Raw genomic sequence first — 24,131 nt, 5'->3', positions numbered from 1 at the left:
TTCTGTAGCTGCTTTAGATGAAGAACAGAAAGTTCTTCCTCATCACAGCTGGGGCACCCACGGCTCATGCCAAGACTTCTCCATCGGCAGTTGCTCCCTAGTGGAGCTGATCCTCTGTGTGGCCTTCAATGTCATGAACAGACTGCTGTCTCCCAGCCCCAGCCTCTCTCTCAGGGCCTGGACATCTTTGGGGGGCAGTATTCTGCCTACCATGGCCACCTTGGTATAAATCATAATCACCCCTCACCTAGCTTATCCCGATGGTCTTCAAATGGGTTCTCTGCTCCCACCCTTGTGCCCTGCTCACCCCACTACAATTCCCCCCAAGGAAACCAGAACATGCCACTTAAAACTGAAGTAAGACCATGTGGCCCCTCAGCTGGAAACCTCTGCTGGCCACCCGTCTCACTCAGAACCAAGTCCTCAGGGGGCCCCGAGGGCTCTCTTCTACCCCAAGCCTCTGCTCCCCTCATTCACTCAGCTCCAGCCACACTCACCTCCTTGCTTTCCTTGGAGAGTCATGCGCACCCTCTGTGCACACACATACACACACGTGTGCACGCGCACACTTGGCACACTGGTTCCTGTGTGCCTGCAAGCGTGTCCCTCAGACATCCGGGAGACTCACTCCCTCACTTCCTCAGGTCACTTCTCAAGCGTCACTTTATTAGGGGAGCATCCCTGACAGGCCACCCTACCTAACCTGTCCCCATCCCCGAGATCCTCCATCTGCTAAAGACCTAGGGTCTGTACCCTCCAAAAACTCATGGACGAAGCCCCAGCCCCCGATGTGATGAGATGGAACCCCAACTCTCGAACCTAATTTATTCCAGAAAACTGTTTGAGATGCAATCTGTTCAAAATTGAATCTCCTTTGTCGCCTGAGAGACGTGTGACTGACCACACAGGTATCATCAACAGGAAAGGGTTGTCAGGTAGAGAATCAAGACCTGGAATTTTGTTAGACAACCGAGATATTTTTTCCATGAACAACTTAGTTGAGAATCGAATTGTTCAAGAATCAAGACGTTTGAGAACCAAGGTTTGACTGTACTTGGAGGTGGGGTCTGTGGAAGGTGACTAGGTTTAGAGAAGGTCCTAGGAGTGGGGTCCCCAGGGTGGGATTAGTGCCCTCACAAGAAGAGGAACCCCCATCACAGTCCCACTGAGCTGGCATCCTGAACTTGGACTTCCCAGCATCCAGAGCTGGGGGGAATCAGGCTTGCTGTTTAAACCACCAGTCTCTGGTGCTTCTCTACAGTGGCCGCAGCTAAGACACCGTCCTTACCCTCCTTCACAGCATTTATATATTCAGTTGGCATTTACCTCTTCCCAGGAGAGAGACGGGTCAGAGCACAGTCTTTGTGTTTTGTTCTCTGACCCTTTCCTCAACATCTGTGTTACCTAGATTCTCAGGAACATTCAATAAATGTCTGTGGAATGGATGAATCTAATTTTTAAACTAAAACACTTCTAAATAATGCAAAGTTAGTGATTTATGCCACTAGCCCACAGGGGAGCTGCCCCCCAACCCCTTGACCCCAAGAACAGGAGCTGCTTCAGCCATGAAGTTGCCAATGGCTGACATACCAATTTTAGGTCCATAACCTGAATGGCAGTAAGAACTGTAATTTTTCTGTAATCCAGGCATAAGACAAATAGGAAAAAACATATAATTTTTTGAACTTTTCAATCATTGAAGCTCATACATTTTGGAAATATGAATTGAGGAGTGGAAAGGAGAAGAACTTTTGACAAGTTGATTGTTTCTCGGGACAAGCAAAGGGTCTCCTTTCTGTTTGGGCTTTGTTTTCGTGTGTTCACTCCAGTCCTGTACACGTTAACTGTACATCAGAGCCGATAAGAAGTCTGAGCCATCCAGTGTGTTTTTAGGTTCATTTGTTAGACAAAGTATGAGGAAATACGGTCTATTTTATCACTTTTTTTTCTCTTTTCTTTTGGAATGGCTATTTAAACACAGATACCAGCACCCAGGACAAACTGGAGGAGCGGGTTCTGTCCCCTGCCCAAGGTCACCTGCTACCTGATCCCCGCGCACAGAGGGAGACCAGCAGTGCAGTATCACAGGGTTGGAGCCCTGCCCAACCTCAGCCCCCACAAGAAGCCCTCATGTCAAGAACCCGGACAAGCACCTCCTTGACAAACGCTACCCACCAATTTCACAACAGAGTACAAGGAGCCTCACCCAAAAGGGAACAGAAGAGAAGCCACGTGAAGGCACTACATAACATGTAGGTTCTGCTTAGAAGATCAGGCCAAAAAATGTATAAGGTAAAACCCCAGTTTTATCCATGGAGTTCAAAGAGATAGTTTTACTTCTGCCAAGATTTTCACACTTGGTTTCTGGTCAAAATTATGGACAGTTTTACGTGGGATACGCCATTTTCTTAAAGCAATGTATGTTTTTTATTAGCAAAGTTTGCCTTTTGTGTGCTTATTCTGTTTAAACAAAACTGTATGTACAATGAATATAAACATTTAGCATAAATCTTACAAAGTACATGGGTGATCCAGACAAGCCAAGGGTCCTCAGAGAAGCCACGTTTTTCTCGGCGTTATTGCCCAGGAGAGGCAAGTGTTCAGGCTGCCTCTCCTCCTTTTTTGTTCTGGCAGCTGGAGGAAAAGTTTCCCATAGGAACAAAGTGTCCTTCCCGCACTGGGCGGGGCTGAGTCACAAAATGCTCGTCCAGGGTAGTGGGAGGGACTGGAAGTCCCCCAGAAGCTTCTTGCTGTGGAAACGACCTCACCTCTTAGAGCCTCTGAGTCCCTCCTATAAAACCAGGCCATTTTATATTATAAAGTTGCCAGGTGGGTGCTCGGCCCCGCCCCACTCTGAAAGCACAGCAGGTAGGCTGCTGAGACTCCTCCCTGAGCAGACCGCGGCACATGGGCACAGGCCCGTGTTTACACGTGCGCGCGCGGTCACGCACGCGGTTTCGCCGTGACAGGGGAGGGGCGGGAGAGTACTTGTACCAGAACTTGGCAGGGCATCAGTATTGAGGTCTGCTCCTGGATAAAACCGGGGTCGGAGGCCACTGGCCCTGCAGGGGCCTCTGAGAAGCCGGGTGCCAGAAGGTTCCCGCTCCGCCCGCGGAGCCTCCGGGCACCAGGTCAAAGCATTAGGGGGACCACGTGCCAGCTCAGCTGGGGACCCATCGGAATTTGTAACCCCCGTTGGCCGTCCGGATGGTGTAGGCCTTGCCCTGGGGGAAGGCGAGGGTGCGGATGGTGCCGTGGCTGCGGATGGGGGTGCAGAAGGCGCCGCCCTCCTCCAGCTCCCCGTGGCTCAGGTCCAGCGCGCTCGCGCCGCAGTCGGTGCGCAGCCCCCGGAAGGCGCCGTGCAGTTGCCCCGGCCCTTGGGTCCCGCTCGCCGGCTCCGGCTGCAGGCGGAGCCGCTTGGGGTCGCGGCTCTGCAGCGCTTCGTCGCAGCGCTCGGAAATGTCCCTCAGGATGGCGTCCACCTGCGCGCAGTCCTGCCCCGCAGCGCTCAGCAGCTCCTCCAGGCTCCTTTTGGCCGTGGCCTTGGGCAGGCAGGGCTCGGCAGCCGCCCCGCAGTCCCGGGCCTGCGTGATCATCAGCTTCTACAAGACAGGAGGAGGGGTGCCGCCTCGGGCCAGCCGCCCTCGTGTGGGGTGCAGGGGACTCCTGGGCGCGCTTCGGCTGAGCCCCGGGCAAGTGACTCAGCGGGCTCCCAGCTGGCCTCTCCGCTCCCCGCCCCAGCCCAACACAGGGAGGGGGGCCGCGCGCACAGGACGCCTCCGCCTGCCCGCAGCCCCCCACGCGCGTGCCCCGCTTACGTCCAGCACCGAGGCCAGGTACTGGGTCCGGCTGGCGAGCTCCTTCAGTCGCATGTTGCGCTCCTTGAGCGAGGCGATCTCCTCCTGCTTCTGGGTCAGTGTCGCGTGCAGCTGCGGGAGATCGGACCCTGAGAGGCAGGCACCTTGCTGGGTCTTGTCGTCGTGCGCTGCGCGAGCAAAAGCCAGGTCCTGGCGCCCAATCGGGATCGGGACCGAGGGCTTTTACACCAGGTGAGAACGAGAATTCTCTTTTCGCACAAAGCACGTAGAAGGAATGCATCTCAACTAACCCAGGGCGGTGAAGAGGCCTGACGGGCAACAGACGGGCAGGTTGCGCCTCTGAAGCTCAACCTTCCCACCCCTCGGTCTCCTCACCTGCGCCACGGGGCTAGGAGGGGTGTCTGGCTCAAAGGCTCTGCATGTTCAAGGCGAGGAGAACGTAAATTGGGAAGCACAACACCAGGCGCACAGAAAGCCCTCAGTAAATACGGCGGCCCTGCTGAAAATCTGGCGCGGTAAGATGGTTCCCACCCAGTGAAGCTGGAAACTGAGGTAGGGCCCCGGGAGCCACCCACCAGCTGCTGCTTCCCACGCTCCCGGGCTCCACCCCCGGCCCCGCCCCAGGGCCGCCGGCCTAGAGCCCCTACTTGGTTGTTCTCCAGCAGGGCGTCCCCCAGCGCCCTCTGGTTCTGGTCGGCCACCTCCTTCCAGTACCGCTCAGGCGGGAACGCGTCCTCGGGGCGCGGCTGCGGCTGCGGCTGCACGGCCCGCGGGTCCAGCGGCTGAGAGAGGCAGGGCCCCAACGGCAGCGCGTCGCAAGGAGAGAAGAAGTCTCTGCCGGCGAGGGGAGGCGACACCAGGGAGGACGAGTCTGCGGGGGAGCAGGGGCTGGGGTTGCAGCCTCGGCCTTGTGCCCACTGGGACGGGGACAAGATGCCGCGCCGGACGCAGGGTTACGTGGGGCCTTCCTTCTCTTTAGTAAGTCGAGCGGCCCTCGCTCCGCATCCCTGCCACTCCCAGGCCCTTCCCGACACCTGCACACGCACAGCAGGCGCTCAGCCTGCCTGACGTCACCCAGGTCCTCGGCTCTGCACACTCCTGTCCCTCGCCTCTCCCACCGCAGCGCAGAGTAGGGACCCTGTCCCAGAACTCACACCCGCAAACGGAGAGCGCAACGGACCCTGCGGCCCGCCTCCTGCATGAGGAAGGCTGGGGCTCCTCTCAATGGGGAAGAGCCTGACCCGTTGGGGAGCTGCTGGCGAGCCTTGACAGGGGCTGGGTTTGCTGCCCTCCGGGCCATGAAATCTGAGCTAGTCTCATTGGGGTGGGGACACCCCGTTACTGAACTGCAGAGACTTCACTTGCCTGCAATGAGATCCTCTACCGTGTCTCTGAAGTCCTGCTCACCGAAGCCCACTGCCGACGGCAGGGCGACCTGGCTCTGAAACAAACAGAGGTGGATACGACTGAGTGGCGAGTCTGCCAGGCCTGGGACACCTCCTCCGTGGACAGCTGTCCTCCTGGCTTGGCCGGGCAGTGGGTCTGCACGCAGGCACGTTCACAACTGAGCCTCCTACCTGAAAATCAAAGCCCCATCTGAGACGCGGGACCCAGCAGGCTTGCACCGCCATGACCACGGAGGGGAGCGGGGCGCGTGACGAGGGGAGCGGGGCGCATGACGCGGGGACCCGGTCCGCGAGGGTACTTCAGGGCGCCGCCGCCGTGCGAGGCTGCCGGGCTCTGCCCCTCCGCGCTCGGCACAGCGGCCCTGCGCCTGGCTTCCAGCAGCCCATCCAGCCGGGTCCCCCTGTCGCCCCATTGGCCGGCCACCAGCCAACCAGCTGCCTGCCGCGCGCCCGTCAAGCGCAGTGGAACCTTGGCACGGACTTACCTGGGACCCGCCCTGGGAGCGCTACGCCAACACTCCGTCTTTCCTCCCAGGACCCGACACCACGCAGGGTCTTACGGGCAGTGGCTTGAGGCCATATTTCACCCCAAGGCTCTGTCACACTAGACCGCTCCTTCCCCATAGAGGAAGGGCAAGGGGAGGCCACGACCCGGGGCCAGGGGCACTGCGGGAAGTACTCCCATCGCTCCTGTTTCTTCCCCGGGACCGTGCGAGGCACCTCCAGTGTCGAACTGGACACTCTCCTGGGTTCCTGCGATGGTCCCCTTAATTCCTGACAGGCTGGAGCTGACAGAACGCCTTACCTAGCGTCTCCGCTAATTCTCACACCCACGTGGGAAGCAGGCAGTGCCCGGGGAGTGACTCCTCCTCTGAAGCTGAACCTCAGAGAAACTGAGCTGCCCGGAGTGGCCCAGCTCTGAAACAGCGGGACGGGGGATCTGTCCCAGAATGCTAGTGGCTCTTTTGATCCTCCTGCGCCCACACCTCAGTGCCTCTGGCTTCACCTGGCTTGTGGCGCAGATTGACTGGGAAGAAGCCTCTCTCCCAGCCTGGGGGGGCGGGCTCTGCCCCTTGCACTCCTATCGGCTGAGACCCCTTTGCACCAGCCCTGATCTTCTCCCTGAAGCTTCCTTCCTCCTACGCAGAGGTTTGTAAGAAAAACTTGTTCTGACCCTGGCTTCAGAGACTGTGCAAGAGTCAGTTTCCCTCGGGGAGGAGAGCGTCCAGCAGGGTGGCCTCTGGCACCTGCTGAGAAAGGACAGGCTGAGGGCCCAGGGACCCTGAAGCACGTGTCCTGCCCTGGGTGACGGCATTGGAGAGCAGACTCCTTTTCCAAGGGCAGAAAGGTCTCTGTCTCCGTAGAGATGGCAGACCAGTCCTGGCCCATGAGGAGCCAGGAGGTGAACTCAGCATCTGGGGCCCAGGGAGTGCTCTGTCCCCGCTGGCCAGGCCTTGACCCGTCCTGACCTCAGACCTCTCTAGTGCACTTCTCTCCCTGTCTGCCGTCCCCAGCAGGAGGGAGGCTGGGGGAGGTGACCAGAGTGTGGACTGGCCAGGGGTCCCCCCACCCCTCTGCATCAGTTCAGCTTTCCCTGGGAAAAGTCCTGGACCTCCTGGGCCATCTTGTGTGACCTCTGTCCTTGAAACTCTGAACCCTGGCTTCCCAATTAGATAAAAACCTGGCATTTCTCCAACTACAGCAGCAAACAAACAAACAAAAAAACAAGGAGAAAAAAAAGACTAACAGAACATAATGTCACATTTCAGTTCTGTATGTGTAAGCAAAATGAAGCAAGGGTCTGCTTGGTTTTTGATGCGTGCAAACTAAACATGGGCGTGAGGGAGCAGTGTCGGCCTGGTCGGCTGACAGGCACGCAGACGCTGTCTTTCCTCGCTTGAGTATCCAGACCTGCAGAGGACAACGGAAGGGCCTCGCAGGGCGACAGCCACTCTTACCTCTCCCCTTGTGGGCTCTGTTCTCCAGGGCCACCTACCGGGAGACCTCTAGGCTCTAGGGATCTATCCCAATTCTAAGTGGCACTCAGGGGAAGTCCTGGGCAGCAGCTCTGCTCCATCACCAGCTGCAGTTGGGGGAGGGGGTGTCACATCTTCTGTCCCCATGAGCTTCCTGTCCCCAGCACCTGCTGCCAAAACGCTGGAACTGGCAGTCTTCTGGGCTGCATTTAGCTAGGACCCCCTGTCCTGGGCACTTCATATCACGTGGCCGGGCAGGCTCTGGCCCCCTGAACGCCCGCCCGCGCTGGGAGGTTCCACCCTGTGCTTGGGGAGGGCCAGCCCTGGCCACAGTAGGGTCTGGAAGTAAGAAGATGGGCTTTTGGGAAAAAAGAAAAGTCGCATGCCTCTCTGTCTCATGAGAGAAAGTAACATGAGCCTTTGGAGGGGAAGAAAAAAGAAACTTTTTAGAACTGCTGAAGGGCCACCCTTGCAGAGAGGGACGTTTCCTGTTGGGTTTCTTCCAGAGTCCTTTCTTCCTCTTCCCGCTTCCTCCAAATGTAAACTCTCTTCTCTTCCCCAGTCTTGCCCCAGAAGGTATCCTCCGATCGCCACGGTGCTGAGCTACCCGGGAAATGAGAATGGTTAATGAGAGGCCGGGAAGGGGGTGCTGGGGGAACCGACAGGACAGGCGTGTCAGGTCCCCGGCGACACCTGGTCCCTCGGGAGCAAGCACCACCTTGCTCCGTGGAAGCTCCCGGGAGTGGATGGGAAGAACGAGAGACCCATCTGGTGGGGGCGCCTCCCCCTCACCCCCCCCACCCCGCGATCCCCCAGTCGGAGTCCCGCAGAACAGCTCGAAGAAGGTGTCCGCAGTCCGTCGTGACTTACGGGGAGGAAGGAGGACTTATGACCCTCGAGGCTCTGGTTCTGGCCCCACGTCCGCTCACTAGCCAGACGTGCCTGCGCCCCCCACGGACGACAAGCCTTGGAGAAAAGACACCCGTGCCCCCGAAGTCAGAGTCTGGGCCCCGGGACAGAGGCGCCATGAGGAAGGGGCTGTACCTGCCAGGCGGCCGGGTCACCTGCAGGCGGCGCGTCGAGCCCGAGGAACGAGCAGTCGGCCAGGTCCTGCAGGTCTATGGTGGTGAGGGCTGCGCGGGAAGAGGCGCGGACGCGCGGGGCGGACGTGAGCCTCGCCGCCCGGCCGTGGGAACGCGGGAACAGCGCCTCCCGGCCGCGTGCGCCCCACCTGCCCAGCACGGGAACCCGAGGGGTCGCGCGCGGGGCCGCCGGCTCACCTGGCAGCGCAGCGGGCTCGGCGCCTGTCGGATCCTCGTACACCGACACCGGGCTGCCGCCGCCGCCGGGGAAGACCTTCTGCGGGGGGACGAACTAGGCGGGCAGGGAAACGGAGAGCGGGTCAGCCCCGCGCCCCGGGCGCGCGGCCCCGCCGGCCCCGCCGGCCCCGGCCCCGGCCCACCTTCCTCTCCGGCTTCCCGGGCTTGCCGAAGGCCCGGCCCCGCGTCTCCGGTGTCCTGTTGGGGCAGATGCTGCCGAAGGCCCGGCGTCCCGCCGCGGCGCCCTCGCGCGCCTGCATCCCGCTTCTCCGCTGGTCCCGGCCCAGGAGCCCGGCTGGCTGCTCGTAGGAGGCGGCCCGCACCCTGCGCTCCGCTGGGCTCCCGCGGGCTCGAAAGCTGCCCGGAGGTCCCGGAAGGCGCGCGGCCGGGCGGAGCCGAGGGGCGGGGAGGCCGCGGGCGGGAGGGGCGGCTGGCGCCGGAGCGCAGGGGTGGCGCCTTCGGGGGGGCGGACAATCTGGGCGCGGGCGGAGGCGGTCATCCCACCCGGCAACGGCTTCCCCCGGGAGCTGGGCCCGCCAGCACCTTCTGGCGAGGGTGGGCTCCGCCGCCTCCGGGCCGCGCCAAAGGAAGGGAGGGCGGGCAGGGGCGGCGGACCCCACCGGCCCCCAGCACTGGGTGCCGCCTTCCCGCCTTTGGACCGCGGGGATGAAACGTTAAGGATTCTTATCCCCTTTGCTTCCACCCCAGCCACAGAGCGGGCACTAAGCCTGCAGTTCCAAGGCCAGATGCCAGCCCCTGCGCGGCCCTGTAGCACCTGGTGGGAGGCAGGGTCCCAGCAGGAACTCGCCCAACTGTTTCCCTCCCCCTTTCACAGAAGCCCCTTCCCCCAAGACTCCGAGCGAGGGGCGCTCCCCAAGTGGTACCTCGCTTACACTGGACCCGCCTGGGTGTGCGCCTAGAGCCCCGCCCCGCACCCCTAGCCCTGCACGCCCCCCACTCCCCGCAGCGCCAGAGCATAGCCTTTAAAACGGGTCAGTTAAGAAAAAGTGACGGCTACACACTCTCCTCCGGTTTCTGAAAACGCAGCAGTGGCCAGTCCCAACCCCCCTGAGGCCCGGGTCTCTGTCCCCTCTGCCCTGAGGCCTCAGCGGCTCTCGGTGGCCCCACCGCAGTGGTGGCTGCCTCCCCAAGCCTGTCCCAAAAGGGGCATCTCCAGGTCCTGGGAGAGGGGTCTCTCAGGACCACTCATATCCATCGAATTTGAACAATCGTCTGAAACTGGGGTCTTTGTGACCTCTATCTGGCACTGTCTGTCTTATACCCCATACGAGTAGCCGAGTAGCCGAAGGTCCCTTCCGTTTGCGCCTGTAACCGGGATTAACAAACAAGATCCCCCCCGCGGGTGACGGCGAGGAACCGTCTGGCGCTTCGGGGACCCAGCTGCGTGAGGCCAGGCAGCTAGCTGACCGCGACCAGCTGTGGCTTTAGGGTCAGAGTGCCTGCGGGTCAGAACCAGACTCAGGAACCCCAGTTCTTTAGGAAGGACAGGGCACCGGCTTCAGTAGCGTTGCTGTGAAGATGCGAATATTTGTGTCTCGCCTGGTGCTTCCTGGTGGGAATAATCCCTGTCCTCTCCAGTCTTTCCTGCGGCCCCTCCAGCCTCCCACAGCCTGTCCCTGGCTCCGTCGCCTGCTTCCTCTGGGGTCTGGGCACCCAGCCACTGGCCAGCCCCTCTGTACCCACTGCCCAGTCTGTAAAAGGAGCAGTGGGCTCTTAGCTCAGTTTTGGGGCGATCTCCGCACATGGGGACCAACACCCATTTTCCAGAACAGGCTCACTTCCCATCAATGAGTCTGAATTGGGGTAGAAAAAGATGGACACAGCACATAGAAATGAAAACTAGAGTAACCGTGGCAACCAGAGGTGGAATTGCATGATTATAGGACTCCAGTCTGGAAGATTCTGGAACCAAATCACCCACATCCACGGCGGCTGAGTGACGGAGTAAGGCTGGTGCCCACACCTGCCCCCAAAGTCACACTTTCCCAGAAGAGCCAGCCCCTCCCCCCACCCCACAGCCAGACTGAGGGCTGCGCATGCTCTGGAATTTGGCACAGATGATAGGGTTTCTCTCCTTCCCACCATCGCAGACCAGCTTCTCCTCAAATAGCTTGGGGGTCACCACAGCCCCCTCCCTAGAGCCGAGGAGGAGAAGGTTCCTGGAGAGCTTGGCAGATCAACACACCAGGGGCCAGGGGCCTCCAGGGGCTCAGAGTAAGGTGTGCCTGGCTCTGGCGGGGGCTTGGAGGGGGCACGGGAAAGCGGTGCGGGGAAGGTCCTCTCAACCTGCTCTGCTTGCTTTCCATGTGTGTATGCTTGTCGCACGTTTAGTCTCAATGCAACAGAACATGACCTCCCACCCCCAAACTTTGTTTTCTCAACCAGACAATGTGAATAAACAGTACCTCGAACAGTAGAGTCACCTCCTACAGGTACCCTTTCCCTGCCTTTGCCTCATCGCTATTTCTGTCCCCAAGGTTTCCTCTGCGTCACCCCCCTCCCCTCCACCTCCCCTCTGTTCTGCAGGCTGCACCAGTCCCCTTGAAGACTTGCCATGTGCCAGGGCCCCGTGCTGGGGGACTTGTATGGAACGCCCCAGTGACTTCCTACTCAGCCCTACCACACAAGTGCTGCTGCTACTCCCACTCTAAGAAGAGACCTAGACTTCAGGTCACTCAGCAAACTGACTCAAGGCCACTTGTCTGATTAGTCTTTACACAGCGATCTCATTTAGACGTCACGGCAGCCCCGTGTGCGGGAGCGGAGCAGCCACTGCCGGCCAGGAAGAGGGTTTCCCGAGCGCTCCCAGAAAGCTGTACACGGGGGAGGGAGAGCGGTGCGGCCCGGGGCGGGCGGGGACGCACATCACCTGCCTGCTGCTCCTGGCGGCTCCGCGGTCAGCCTCTCGGGCTGGTGTCCCTCCCCGAGCAGCGAGGTGCTGGCCGCCGCCTCACCCGCGTGGCGGGCGGCCCTGAGGAATGCTGAGCGGCGTCTGGCGCACCAGGCACTCAGTGGCGGCCGTGATCGCTGCTGCGCCACGGTTGCCCTGGGCTCACGGAGCCGGTGCGAGGGAAGCTGAGCTGTTGAGCCACCTGACTGCAGGGTCCAGGGCTCCGTTTGCAGTGGCCGTTACCGCCTGCAAGCCTGACTCCCAGCACCTGGGGGCTGTCAGGGAGCTCCCCCTTCGCTGGGCTCCTGCACCTGTGCGCTCCGCAGCTCCGCAGTGGGGGGCCCACGGTGGGCACCAGCCTGTGCACCCGGCCCCTCTGGATAGCATGGACCGCTGGGGGGGCTCTGTCAGCCTCACACCCTGCCATGCTCTTTGGACTTCTAGGGGTGAGCCGGCCTCATCCTCCCGACAGGGGCTGTCACAGGACACAGGTCTTCAGGGGACCCTGACTCGCTTTGTAACTGGAACCGTGGCCACCCGGCCTCTTGTACAGAGGGGAGCGGAGTGGGGAGGAACCCTCCACTGTCACCTTGTTGCTGAGTGGGGCATGCAGACACACCAGAACACAGACAGACAGACAGACAGACAGCCTGTTTATTGGGCAGAGACAGACTGCTCTCTCCTGTGCTTGCAGCAAAACAAAGGACCAGATGCTAACATCGTACACTTCCAGCGCATGGGCTGACCTGGTGACCGCGCGGAAGCCGGACCCCCTCTCCGAGGGCCCACCCTGCACTCTCCGAAAGCAGTGGGAGAGGCCCAGCCCCAGGGGCTAAAAGGAGACCAAGGGTAACTTTATTTCAAGATCTCGGACAGGCTGCATTTGTCACGGATCTGGGGGGGCAGCTTGTGCATCAGGGAGGGCCCATTGATGACCACCAGCAGCTGCAGCTTGCCCAGGCAGGCCTGCAGCTCCTGCTCGGGGTGCCCGCCCTGGAGCAGGTCTACGGGGCACGGGAGCTGGAGCAGACAGTCGGCCAGCCCCAGGCAGCAGAGGGCCCGCAGGGAGGGGGCGTGGCCGCAGAAGCTGTAGTCGGCCAGGCTCAGCTCCGCCAGTGCCTGCGCCAGCACCAGCGCCTCCAGGGCTTCGGGGGGCCCGGCCTCCCCTGCGTCCACGCGCACGTGCGTGAAGTGCTCCAGGAAGAAGCCGATGGTGGGCGCGCCCAGGCTGAAGCTCAGCTTGTGCAGCACGATGCGCTCGAGGTTGCAGAGCTGCTGCCGGGAGAAGGCGCCGCAGCACAGGGCCAGGAGCTGCTCCACGCGCGGCGGCTGCACCTCCACCTGCAGCACAGGGCGCTCAGCCGCTGCGCGCTCCACGCCCAAGCGCACCCCAGCCTCAAACCCAGGAGAACCCGGGGCTCCCCCATCCCTTCCAGCGAGGTGGCTGGGGCTTCCCCACGCCACTACTTCCACTGCAGGCACCTGCGCCGGGCTTCCGGAGCGTGTTTTCTAACTCCTGTCCAGCCCAAAACTGGTTTGAGAACGTTTAAAGGGACTGGAACAGCGGCGCTGCCGAGAGCTGCTGGGAATGGCCCTGGGGGCTGGCCGCAGCCTGCTCCGGGCCTGGGGATGACTGTGAAGTTAAGGCTGCGGGGTGCTCGTGGGCAGGTACCTGTTTGCAAGCGAGGAGCAGGGACGCGACCCCGAGCAGCTGGAAGCAGTCGGCAGCCACGGGCGTGGTGGCGAGGAAGCGGTCCAGGGTGTTCACCGTCAGGCACAGCGACTCGAAGGAGAGGCCGAACTGGCGGTGCACGGGGATCAGCCAGCTGAGCAGCTTGCAGCGGGATTCCGCAGTTACCTGCCGGGAGGCGGGAGGAGGCGGCCGCTGAGCCTGGGCAAAGAGGGGCTGCGGGAGGCACGGGCCAAGGTGACCCAGGGGGCTTCCCGGAGGAAGAGGAAAAAGCTAAATGAGTGTAAACTGGGAAGCGCGGGGCCGCGCTGCTAAGAAAAAAGCCAGGCTGGGCGCAGGGACGCCTGGATCCAGGCCTGGCGCGGTGCCGAGCGCGTAACGAAGTACCTGGAGTAATCGCCTCCGCAATTCAATGGGGTTTCGGTGGGGGGGCACCTTGAAGATGAAGAAACAAGCTCAGGATTGCTAAGTATCTTGCTTTGTTTCGGGTGCAGTCCGGACTCAACCTAGAAAGCGTCTTACCTCCTCTGCGTGCTACTGTGTCCCCACAGCAGGTGTGGAGACGTGGAAAAGGCCCCTTAAGCCGTCAACTGTAAAACCTATCCCTCCCCGCCAGCGCGCGGGCCGGGCGCCACGGAGTGGGGGAGGGGCTCTCCCCGTGCTCACCTGCGGCTGCAGCACCAGCACCTCCGGCGCATGGAAGTGGCTCTCCCGCGCCTTGCAGAAGGCGTAGCAGCTCTGCCCGTAATCGCGGAAGGTCCGCAGATCCAGCTGCACCGACGGCTGCGCAGGGCCTCGGCCCCCGGTGGCCGCGGGGCTGCCTGCGCCATCCGAGCCTGAGGTGGGGCAGTCGAACAGATCGCTAATGCCGTAGTCCTCCGGGAACCCCCACGGGCTCCGCGGCCGCAGCGGCTGCTTTCTCCGGTGGCGGGGGCGCCTGTCATTTACCGGGGCGCGTAGGTGCTGGTCGTTGTCCGCTCTCGCGGCCCGAGCGGTGGACCTGGTGGGCCACGGGGTCATCATGCTCTGCCCTGGTGGCTGCCCCGCCACTCCCAGCTGCTGCGGGCACGACGCGCGAGCGAGAGCGCGAAGGAGCCCGCCGCGAGGCCCTAAGTACTGACCTGCGCCGGCCCCCACCACGCCCCCAGCCTCTCACTGGCTGCGCCCCACTGCCGGTCTCGCTTTCGCAGCTAAACTCCCGCCCCAGAGCGCGCGGTCCTCCAGCCCGGGGAGGAGGGGCTCCCGCGGCCGCGCAACAGCCCTGCGCCGCCCGCTCCGTGCGCGCGTCCCGCGTTACCCGGGCAACTTAGCAGGGTCGCTGCCGGAGTGGGTCCGGACCCTGCGGCCCTGGAGGTGGGGCGTCGGCGCGGCCAGGGGAGCGCAGCACTCAGCCGAGCGACCCGGCGGCTCCTGGGGTGAACACTGTCCTGGGGCCACTTCCCGCTCCTGGGCCGGACGGTCTGGACCTTCCCTGCAGACTCTGATCCAGGTCCGCACTTGGTAAAGGTCACCTCCGAGCCCCAACCACAGGCTGCAGCCACAGCTGTCAGTCCGGGAGTGTTCTGTAGTGACCCCACAAGCAGTCACCCCAGTTCAGCTGCGCATGCGGTTTTGTGTTAGGCAGGACCCGCGTGGCCAGGGTCCCTCCGTGGGCCGGGCTCTGCGCGGCTGTCATCTCGCGGCCGATCCAGCCAGAGGAGCCTCGCCCAGCCAGCGGGTCTGCACGCTTCCCACGCCGCGCCCAGGAGGCTGAGGCCGGCTTAGAAACGCATCTTTGTCGGAGGGTCGCGTGTCCTGCTTTACCGAATGGTAGTATCTTCTGTCCCTGTGCCCTGAGTCCTTTCCTGCTTCCTCCCAGCTCCCCATCTCCGCGCCTTCAGAGGGGACGCGTCCCTTCCTGCAGAAGCTCGGGGAAGCGGAGCTGGAGGGTTGGGGCGGCGTCCAGGCAGGACGGCTTCCGGTTTAAGTCCGCAGTGGCCCGTCTTGGGAGAAGCCGGACCCTTTAGGAGATGGGGTCCTGGTGGTATCTGGGAGCCTGCCAGGTCGGTCCCAAGGGCTGGAAGCCCAGGAGCCCCCAGGACGTGAAATTACTAGGTGCTGGCCCAGAGCAGGTCAGCCTTTCTCACCCCGTTCCAGAAATAAAACAGAAAGCGTCAGACGTGTGTGTAATCAAAGTGTAAGTGTTTGTCCCCAAAGTTCAGTGGGTTTGGGGTGGCATCTTCTAGAGAGGCGGGCAAAGGAGAAAGGGCCCATTCGGGTTCTGGGCAGTGTTACCCCTGTTTCCCTACAAACCTGAGCAAAGCCTTTAGTCTCCAGACTCAAGAGTGTGACCTGTAACGTGAGAGATGAGCTGAGACTCACCTGTACTTCAAAACACAGGTGCGAGGCCCCCATCCCCTCTCAGGCCGTTGCTGGGGAGCCGCCCTCCGAGGAGCCCTTACACCTGGTCGGAGGGGGCAGACATCAGCCCCCTTCGGAACTCGGGTTTTCACATCGGCCCAGACGGCCCAGCCGCACACCAGGAAACGCGACAACAGCAAGTCGCACCCCCTTACACGGGTGCTGACCCTTCCCGGTCCTTCCTTTCCTCACCTGTGAAGTGGGCGAGTCAAGTGATGCAGGTGTCAGACCCGGTCCTTTCTGCATAGAGGAGAGCGGGGTCGCTTTACAGCTGCTTTGGGACGTCCCCAACGGCCCCGCCCCGCAGAGAGCCGGCGAAGCGGGTCCCGCATCCCCCGCCTGCGGAAGGGCGTCCGGCGGGCCCTGCAGTTGGAGCGGCTCCCAGCAGGGGCGCCCGAGCTCGGCAGGTGCGCCTCGTGCTATTGCTCTGGGCGTTACTGCGCTTCGCAGATGATTCGTTCCACGCACTGAAGACCAGACCTTTCACCTGCACAGCGCCCACAGCTCCCCGGATCGCGCAGGTCTGGAGCCGCCCGCAATGCCCCCGGGCGCGCCTGTGTCGCGGAAGGCCCGGTCTGAAGCAGCCGGCGGGGCTGCGGGGCGCTGCCCTCACAGAGCCGCCATCCCGGGGGCAACGGCCACTGGTCACATTTTCTTCACTATGGAAGTGCGGTGACGAGGGCGAGAGAGGACCTCCTGGGGCTGGGGTTGCCGGATAAAACGCAGGGCGCCAGTTAAATTCAAAGGTCAGATCAAGAACAAATAAAGGTTCAGTGTGTCTCAGATATCGCATGGGCGGTACTTATACTAAAATCCTTTGTGTTTATCTGAAATTCAAATACCCACGGGGCACACTCACACCAGGGTCTTTGCTGTTTATCTGACGTTCAAACTGAACTGGGCCCCCTAACATCTGGCAGCCCTTCCCAAGGGCAGGAGGCCCGTGGCAGGGGCAACTGGCCTGGCCTCCCCTCTCAGGTGCTGGTTAGCCCCCAGAGGGCGGGGCTGGAAAGGAAGTAAGAGGAGGATTTGGCAGGAGTATTCGCAGTAGAGGAACAGGGTGCGGGGGGGAGGGCCTGGATGCAGGATTCCTGGGCTGGTCTGGGGCCTGCCAGACACACGATGGCCGCGCAGGGAGGGTTAGGGAGATCATGGCTGACGCGCGCACGCAGCTTCCTGTGAGCCAGGCTCCGTGCTAAGCTCGGTCTGTGCACTGTACCCAGTGGCTCTCCAGGCCACACTCTGAGATGCATTCTGCAGCGTCCCCATCTTCCAGAAAACAGACATTAGAGAGGGCTGTGGTTTGCCAGGTGCTACAGCCAGTGTTAGAATTGACCTGAAGCCATTGAAGAGGCCGGACCAAGGCAGAGAGCTGATCTGTCCTTTGTTTTAAAAGATGACGGTGCCCTGACTGGGGGGCTCGGCTGGTTGGAGCGATGTCCCTTACACCAAAAGTTTGCAGGTTTGATTCCTTGTCAGCACACATAGCCAGGTCCCCCGGCCAGGGTGCGTGCAGGAGGCAACTGATCGACGTTTCTCTCTCTCTCTCTCAAATCGGTAGACACATCCTGGGGTGATGATTCAATAAATAAATACATGAATATCATTGTGATTCATCAGTGGGAAGTAGATTGGAGGGGCAAAGCTGGAGGCCATCTGGGTACAGTGTTTGTGGTGCGAACGGTATGGTCCAGGCTCAGGGCTTCTCAGTTTCCCTAGGAAGGGTCTTTAAAATTAATTCCTGTGTTCTGATCTCTCTGGGACCTGAGCCTCGTGCCCCTTAAAGGCAGTAGGTAACCCTAAAATACGTGTAAAATGCCAGAGCTAACTAAACCCAGGCCTCTGGAAGGAAAGCTGCTGAGCCCTGGCCCTGCGCAGTTTCAGGTGTGGGTTATGAAATCTTCACGGGCTGAGATGGTCGTGTTGGTGTTTTGCCTGGTCTTCCCCGGGCTGGCACTGGGGCTGCCGTCAGAAGCCCCTCCCCGCCCGCGCCAGCTCTAGGTTGGGTCTGAAGTAGGACAAACGCATTCGCTGACAGTGCCTTTTTTAGCAAACGAACAAGTGGGCTGCTCCCCGGACGAGGCCAACTTTGTCAGCGCCTCAAATTACCCTTAAAGCTGGCTTGGCTGTCACTAAAATTATGTTTACTTAAGACTCCATTTTCTGTTCGTGTGTTCAGGTGCCCACACGGGGAAGTAATTAAGCTACCTGAAGTCAGACAAGTTTTGCTGGCATTTAGTAAACACAGGACAGGAATTTTCAGCACAGGTTTTAAAGCTGGACGTGCGACTCACACGTCTGTCACCAGCAGCTGCACCTGCCGGCCTCCTGCTCGCCAGTTACCAGCTCATCACAGCTCCGTGGACCAGCTCAAGCGCAGCGCTTCTCCAGTGTTTACACATGTGCTTTTCCTCGGACTCACGCCCACCTGTGGCAGCACAGGTGGTACCGTTAATAGTTCAGACACCCAGCTCTGGAGTCGAACTCCATGGGTTTGAATCCCAGCTCTGGAGCACCCAGGCTCCGTACACTTGAGCAAGGCCTCCTAGCTGTTAAAAAAACGGGGTAGTAAGAGGACCCTATAAGATTGTCCTGAAATGCGCTGCTGCTATAATTCTATTTTGTTCAGGCTAAGTCGTGTATCTTTTTCCCACCCAGGCTATTTGGGAAAATACTGCGTGTCATTCAGTGTGCTGATGTGTGCATGCTGTGTACCACACATGGCTGACTTACACGTTGATGTGGTCGACAGCTGTAAGGAGCAAGGAGGCCGCTCCTCGCACTGCAGGGCCGCAGGACTTCATCCAAGACCCGAGGCTGGTCTTTGAGCTGCTGAACTGGGGACGTCACCTTCCAGGGAAGCATGACCTGAGGTGACAGTGAAGAGTTTGACCTCTGCAGCACATGTGTCTCTTTGTCACATTCAGATGCTGCCCCCTGGCTGTGAGAAGGTGCTGTCATACAGCTGTGGGCTCTGCAGTGGCCACCTGCCCTCCAGGGCCCGGTCAGAGTGGGCAGGGAGAAAAAGCAGCCCAGCCCCAGTGGGGAGCACAGCAGCCTTGGGGCCCAGAGGCCAGCGCCGCTCTGGGTTCTCCAGGACGGGAAGACCAGGTGACTGTCTGGGCCTGGGAAGCATTTCCTTGACCTGTAGTCGCACGAGGCTCCCTCTGCTGTGGCCCTTGGCAGGTGGGGCTGCCCTTCCTTACAGACCCAGACAGGTAGGATGGTCTCCTGGCGCTGCGTGTGGAACATTTACTGCGTTGAACTTCACTTGCGCTATTGGACTTGTTTGGGGCATTTGTTACGTAGAAAGCAGAGCCCAGGCAAGGCCTGAAAAGTGGCGACAACTGTCACTGTCATAGGTGGACGTCGGGAGATGACAGAGTGAAACCAGGCCTGGCCAGTCTGGGTGCAAAGCCGCGCCCCTTCCCATGGGAGGCTTTCGCTGGGACTTGGGTTACATCAGCGACGAGAGGAGGCGAATGTCCCTGCCTCCACCGGGCCTCTCTGGGTGGCAGCGCAGGGGCCGTGAACGGAACCGGGGCCGGGCACCAGGTGCTGGCAGTCTGGTGGCAGAAGTGGCACCCTGGTCAGAGAAAGCTCGTTGGGAAGATTCGAGCAGAGAGCTCTGGAAAGTGGGGGCGTCCCCCGTGGGGATGGAGAACTGCACGCGCACAGGCCTGGGGTACCAGCTGGCTGCCGTGCCGGGAGCTGGAGCTCCGGGAGCCGCCAGCAGGGCGGCGTTGTTGGGGCCTTTGCTGGGCTCCTCTGCCCTGGGGGGCCGCGCTCTGATTCATTGCCACGTTTGGTCAGCACCTCCCCCAATGAGGCAGGTACAGTCACTGTCCCCGCTTGCCAGGTGGGAGCATCTTTAGGGGTAAGTGGAAGACCAGGACCTAAGCCCGAATCTGTGATTCCGGTCTGGACAGGAGCCCCGATGCTGTCGTGTGTCCATTAAATGCGAAAGGAAGGCTCTGAGTCCCCCTGGGGGCCCCCCGAGGGGGGAGGGGCAGGTGCTGAGCAGGCAGGCCCGGCAGGCAGCCTTGTGTGGAGGGCAGGGCCTAGGCGGCTGGCCTCCCTGGTGGGGAGGGAAGCTCCTGCCCGCTCTTAGCTGGACGCACTGCTGCCGATTCTCTGCGCCTTCCGCTCCTGGGGCAATCACCTCTCTGTGCCGCAGGAAGCAGCAGGTACGAGACAGAGCACCACGGAAGCCGTTACAAAGTGCCCCTGCTGCGAGAATGCGGCTGTTCCTGGATGCCGCAGCTGCCCGTCTCTGCTCTGACGCCACCCACCGCGCTTTAATGAGCACCTACTAAGTGCTGGGCGTCGCTGTCGTTCCGCAGGGGTGGAGAAGGCCCACGCAGCCCGTGCGCACACAGGGCCGGCCGCGGGGAGGCTGGGGGCGAGCAGTGAGCACAGTGGGATGGCAAGGGCGCCGGCCCGGGGAGGCGCCGGGCTGCCCCGAAGGGCCCTCGCTGTGCTCCTGTCCCCAGTGGGAACGTCAGTCTTTTTCTCTCCGTGCTGTGCACACGCAGCCCCTCAGTGAGGTTCCTCGGGAGGTGGCTTAAGTCCCCACATCGTTGCTCAGGCAGCGGTGGCTTCTGGTGGGGAAGGGTCCTATGGATGCTCAGGTAAACTCCCCTCAGGTAGTTACCTGGGCGACCTGCCAAGCAGGGATGAGGGGCAGGTCACTGCACACCCCAGGGAAGCCAACCCAGCTGCAGGGAGGCCTTCCCGGCCCAGGGGGGCGTCCGTGCAAGCAGCACCCGTCTGCCGTCTGTCCCGCACGGCGAGCGGAGGGCTGCAGTTCGTGTCTTCGGTGCGTGTAGAATGACCCCGTCCCAGCCGTCAGGCCAGGCTGGCCTATGGCAAAGCCACAAAGGCAGCGCTGCCCGCACAGCCTGTGATGCGCCTGCTCGGCTGTCGAACCCCCGGGTGCAGGTGACAGCCGAGCAGCCGCTGAGGCCACCTCGGCACAGGTTGCTCTGAGTTGATGAGCAAAAGCACCGGGGCCTGCGGCTGCCGACCACTCCAGAGGCAGCAGGCGGGGCTGCTGAGAGGCTTGGTCCAGGATCCGTGCGCCTCCGACCGCGCAGGTGTGACATGGACGGACGGATGGACGGACTGGCTGCGCCTTCTCCCCTCGTGGCGAGTCTGGGTGTCCAGCCGCATTCTTCACGAGTGGCTTCCCAGTGCTTGTGGAGAGATGGCTGATTCCCGGCTCCCCTCCGCCCGTGACCTGCGTTTGTGTGTGTCCCCCCAACCCGCGGGCCTGCAGGAGACCGAGAGGACCACTTACGCACCATGTCTTGTTCAGGCCCTGTGCGCTTCTGTTCTGCGCTGTGACGTTAGCACAGGCATGACAGAGCACGGGGACCGCTCCGCTCGCCAAAGCCTCCCAGCTGGAGGGCGGGCCCGACGTGCGTGGAGTGTCCCGTTGGCCCGGGCTGTGCGGGCATCCCGGCCGGCCACGCACCCTGCATCCGGGTTCACTGGTGTCTGCCCTGCACTTGGTGATGAGCAGCTTTTATTACACATTCCTGATTAGAAAAGTAATGCCTGCTTATTGTAATAGAGGGAGAAAGATTCCACAATGAAGAGAACGTATTAGTTTTACCACAGAAGAGACTTTCGGGCACGCGTGCTTCAGTTGCCTGTGTCTACACGCATGACACAGCGCACACGTGTGCTTTCACGAATGCTTTTTTCACAGAATCAGGTTCTCTCTCACACACACGGTCCCCTTAGCGGCCCCACGCAGCCAAGGGCTGCCCCTCGCTCTCTGCACAGGCCCGGTCAGCCCTCCTCCGACAGACGCAGAGGCCGGCGCCACTTCCGCTCGCAGAGAGCCACCTCTGGGGCTCCGTGCTCCTGGCCGCATGCGCGGGAGTCGGCGGGGCAAACCCGCGGGGGCTCATATCCCCTTGGCGCCCACCCCCGTGCATGAGGCAGGCGAGCACAGGAGGCTGCTGTGCCCGGGAAGAGCACCTCCCCAGTCCTGCCTCTCAGTAGCCACAGCCCCCGTCAGCCGTGCCGCCTGCGCTTCGCCGGCTGCGCGTCCTGGGGAGTTTGTGCGCGAGGGCATACGGCCCGCACCGCAAAGTGGCTTCCAGAACCAACCAATGTCAGGTTCGGGGCGCTCAGTCTGTCGTCACTGATTTAGAAATGTTGGGATGACAATGGGGGAAAGTAGGGGAAGGGACGAGTCAAAGAACATGTACGAGTGACCCACGGATGTGGACCATGGGTGGGGGGGACTGACCTCAGGAGCATGGGTGGGATGGGCAGAGGAGGGCCAAGGGAGAAACCAGGACACCTGTCATAGAATACACAGTGACTGCTAACCGTGGGGCCGCTAACGTGAGAGGCGCAGAGGGAAATGTCCGTCCGTCTCAGCACAAGCGTTTGCAGCCGGAAGCAGAAACAGGGACAAAGCTCCTGCCGGCGCCCCCGTCTCTTTCCAGCTCGGCCTGTGCACCCTCCTTTCCCACGCAGACCCCCCTGGAAACCAACGATCTCAGGGTCCTCTGCTCGGTTCTGTCCCGTCCGCACTGCAGCCCCCTTGGGCCCAGGCCTCCCCTCCCGGGTGCTGAGCTACTGCTGGGTCACCACCCCTCCGGGACAATGAGTGGAGACAGAAGGTGCCCCAGGCCGGACAGGGCTTGCTTGGTAATAGCTTGCAGCAGACTGGGCGTAACTCCATTCTATGGCGAAACGTGCAGTGTCTCCACCAGCTCCCCAGTTGTCTTCTGCATGGATAAGGAGCAGGGGTTCCCCACAAGTGCGCAGCACCTGTTGTGAGGGGGACTGGACTGGAACCCCACCCCACCCCCGTCTTCCGCCCTCCAGGCCCAGATTCCGCTGCAAGGGTCACGCAAAACCGTATCTCAAGTCCCTCAGCAGCCTCCACAGGGGACGAGGGGCCATTCCTCTACGAAACCAAAACGGAGCTTCCCGAGGTCCTTAGTAACCACAGAAAAATACCTGCGCCCCCCCCACCTCCGCCGCAGAGGGCCAGTTCAGGGCGCGGCTGTCCCGGCTGGGGGGTCCCGCCGCTCCCATGCCGCCACCGCGCAGCCCTTGTGCTGGGGAGTGTCACCCGCGTGCCCGAGCTCTGGCTTCTGAGTGTCAAACGCTCAGGAGCCGACGGCTACACTGCCCCTTTTCACGGAACGGCACTGCAGCCGGGTTGGGGGCTCGCCCCGTCTCTACGCCAGGAAGGGGCAGTGCTCCAGCACCAGCGAGCAGTGCGCGGAGGGGGGTGCGTGGGGACCCCGGCTCCAAGTCAGACACTGCAGACCAGCGCTGCCTGTAAGGCACGAGGGACACACCGAAGGGTTTATTGTAAGTGTGGTGGCAGCGACACTGAGAAGCATCGTCGTTGGGAAGGGCCCAGAAAACCACCTGTTTAAAGAGCGTGTAGCGTGTCCGGTCCTGAAAGAATTAATGGCGGGGCCCACGGCCACGGAATTTCATGACTGCATCTCCATCTTTACTTTTAAAGCAGATGAGCGTGAATTTCAGTTTCAATTATTATTCTGTTTTTATCAATTCCGTTATGATCTGTAGAATCTTGTCATCTGAGTAGGAGAGAAAAAAACCCATGAACAAATTCATTACTGGCTCATTTTCCAACGTATACACATGTAAACAGGAGGTAAACTTCACTAAAACAGTGTTTTAAATTAAAATACACAGCTCACACCAGCAATATTCACTCTAAAACTACAGACACCCACAGCAGCGATTTTTAACCTTTTGCATCTCATGGTGCATATAAGTTAACTAAAATTCTGCATCACACCATTTGACAAGAAAGAAGAGGTATCGCTGACTCACTCACACAGCACAGCTGTGCTGGCTGCGGTCCCTTTGTGCCCAGCAGCCTAAGGAACAGAGTCAGTACCCTGACTCCAGCAGTCAGGCGCTGTGTGTTTTTAAAAGCCCCGCGCGCACCTGCTGAAAACCGCTGGTCCGAACCCACTGGGCTTTAATTCCTGTTCTAATCGCACACTCACTGGGACAGAACGCAGGCTCAGGCCCGGAGACGCGATGCGCTGGGACTGCTTGTCCTTCGTGAGGATGGCTTTATCTCAAAGTCCCTCTATGACGAGAAGTCTGCCGAGTCCCCACCTGGCCCAGGGCTCTGAAGGCTCGGTGGGCCTCCAGTGTCAAGACAGCCGGACGGGAGGGACAGGCCAGGGGAGCCCGTCACTCTCCCGTTTGGGCGGAAGGAAGTGTGCCCACAGGGTCGTCACGGGGTGTTGCTCTGAAGCTGGGACCTCCCAAGGACGTCCCCACCCTGCTTCAGACGCCAGGACCCGGGGGCAGCAGGGCTGAGCGTCCACTTGGACCGGCCCTCGAGGAGAGGGCGTGCGGGCTCGGCACCTGAGCGGGGCTCCGCTGACAGCCCTGGCCCAACCGGTCCCGGGGCTGCCGTGGGGTCAGCGAACCTCACCTGCTGCAGGGGCAGGCACTGCGGGGCTGCCGAGAAGCACCATTTCCTCCCAGGGAGGGGAAGGGCAGCAGAGCGCACAGAGCAGCTTGAGCTCCCTCCTTGTCAAAGGCTTGGCCCTACGGCCCCGCCTTCCTCCCTATGACACCCAGGGGG

General features: G+C 61.2%; 2 protein-coding genes and 1 long non-coding RNA gene across 3 annotated transcripts; all 3 read right to left on the bottom strand.

The window, feature by feature from the left end:
• Window positions 1-2,948: 2,948 nt before the first annotated feature.
• MCIDAS (multiciliate differentiation and DNA synthesis associated cell cycle protein) lies at window positions 2,949-8,779 on the bottom strand. The gene is made up of 7 exons (XM_090278854.1): window positions 8,663-8,779; window positions 8,481-8,574; window positions 8,245-8,333; window positions 5,184-5,259; window positions 4,466-4,689; window positions 3,819-3,929; window positions 2,949-3,602 (listed from the first exon to the last, which is right to left on the bottom strand). Exons 1-7 carry the CDS (start codon window positions 8,777-8,779, stop codon window positions 3,162-3,164), a joined length of 1,152 nt encoding a protein of 383 aa, XP_090134980.1. The 3' UTR covers window positions 2,949-3,161.
• Window positions 8,780-12,110: 3,331 nt separating this feature from the next.
• CCNO (cyclin O) lies at window positions 12,111-14,187 on the bottom strand. The gene is made up of 3 exons (XM_090278853.1): window positions 13,787-14,187; window positions 13,103-13,288; window positions 12,111-12,771 (listed from the first exon to the last, which is right to left on the bottom strand). The coding sequence occupies exons 1-3, from the start codon at window positions 14,141-14,143 to the stop codon at window positions 12,286-12,288; spliced, it is 1,029 nt and encodes a 342-aa protein (XP_090134979.1). The 5' UTR covers window positions 14,144-14,187; the 3' UTR covers window positions 12,111-12,285.
• Window positions 14,188-22,832: 8,645 nt separating this feature from the next.
• LOC150008105 (uncharacterized) lies at window positions 22,833-23,933 on the bottom strand. The gene is made up of 2 exons (XR_016511100.1): window positions 23,539-23,933; window positions 22,833-23,100 (listed from the first exon to the last, which is right to left on the bottom strand). It is a non-coding gene; the product is annotated as an uncharacterized LOC150008105 (long non-coding RNA).
• Window positions 23,934-24,131: the final 198 nt, after the last annotated feature.

This window comes from Furipterus horrens, unplaced genomic scaffold (assembly GCF_987537825.1).
Source record: "Furipterus horrens unplaced genomic scaffold, mFurHor1.1.pri manual_scaffold_5, whole genome shotgun sequence".
Lineage (NCBI taxonomy): Eukaryota > Metazoa > Chordata > Mammalia > Chiroptera > Furipteridae > Furipterus > Furipterus horrens.
This window is presented reverse-complemented; position numbering and strand designations above follow the sequence as displayed.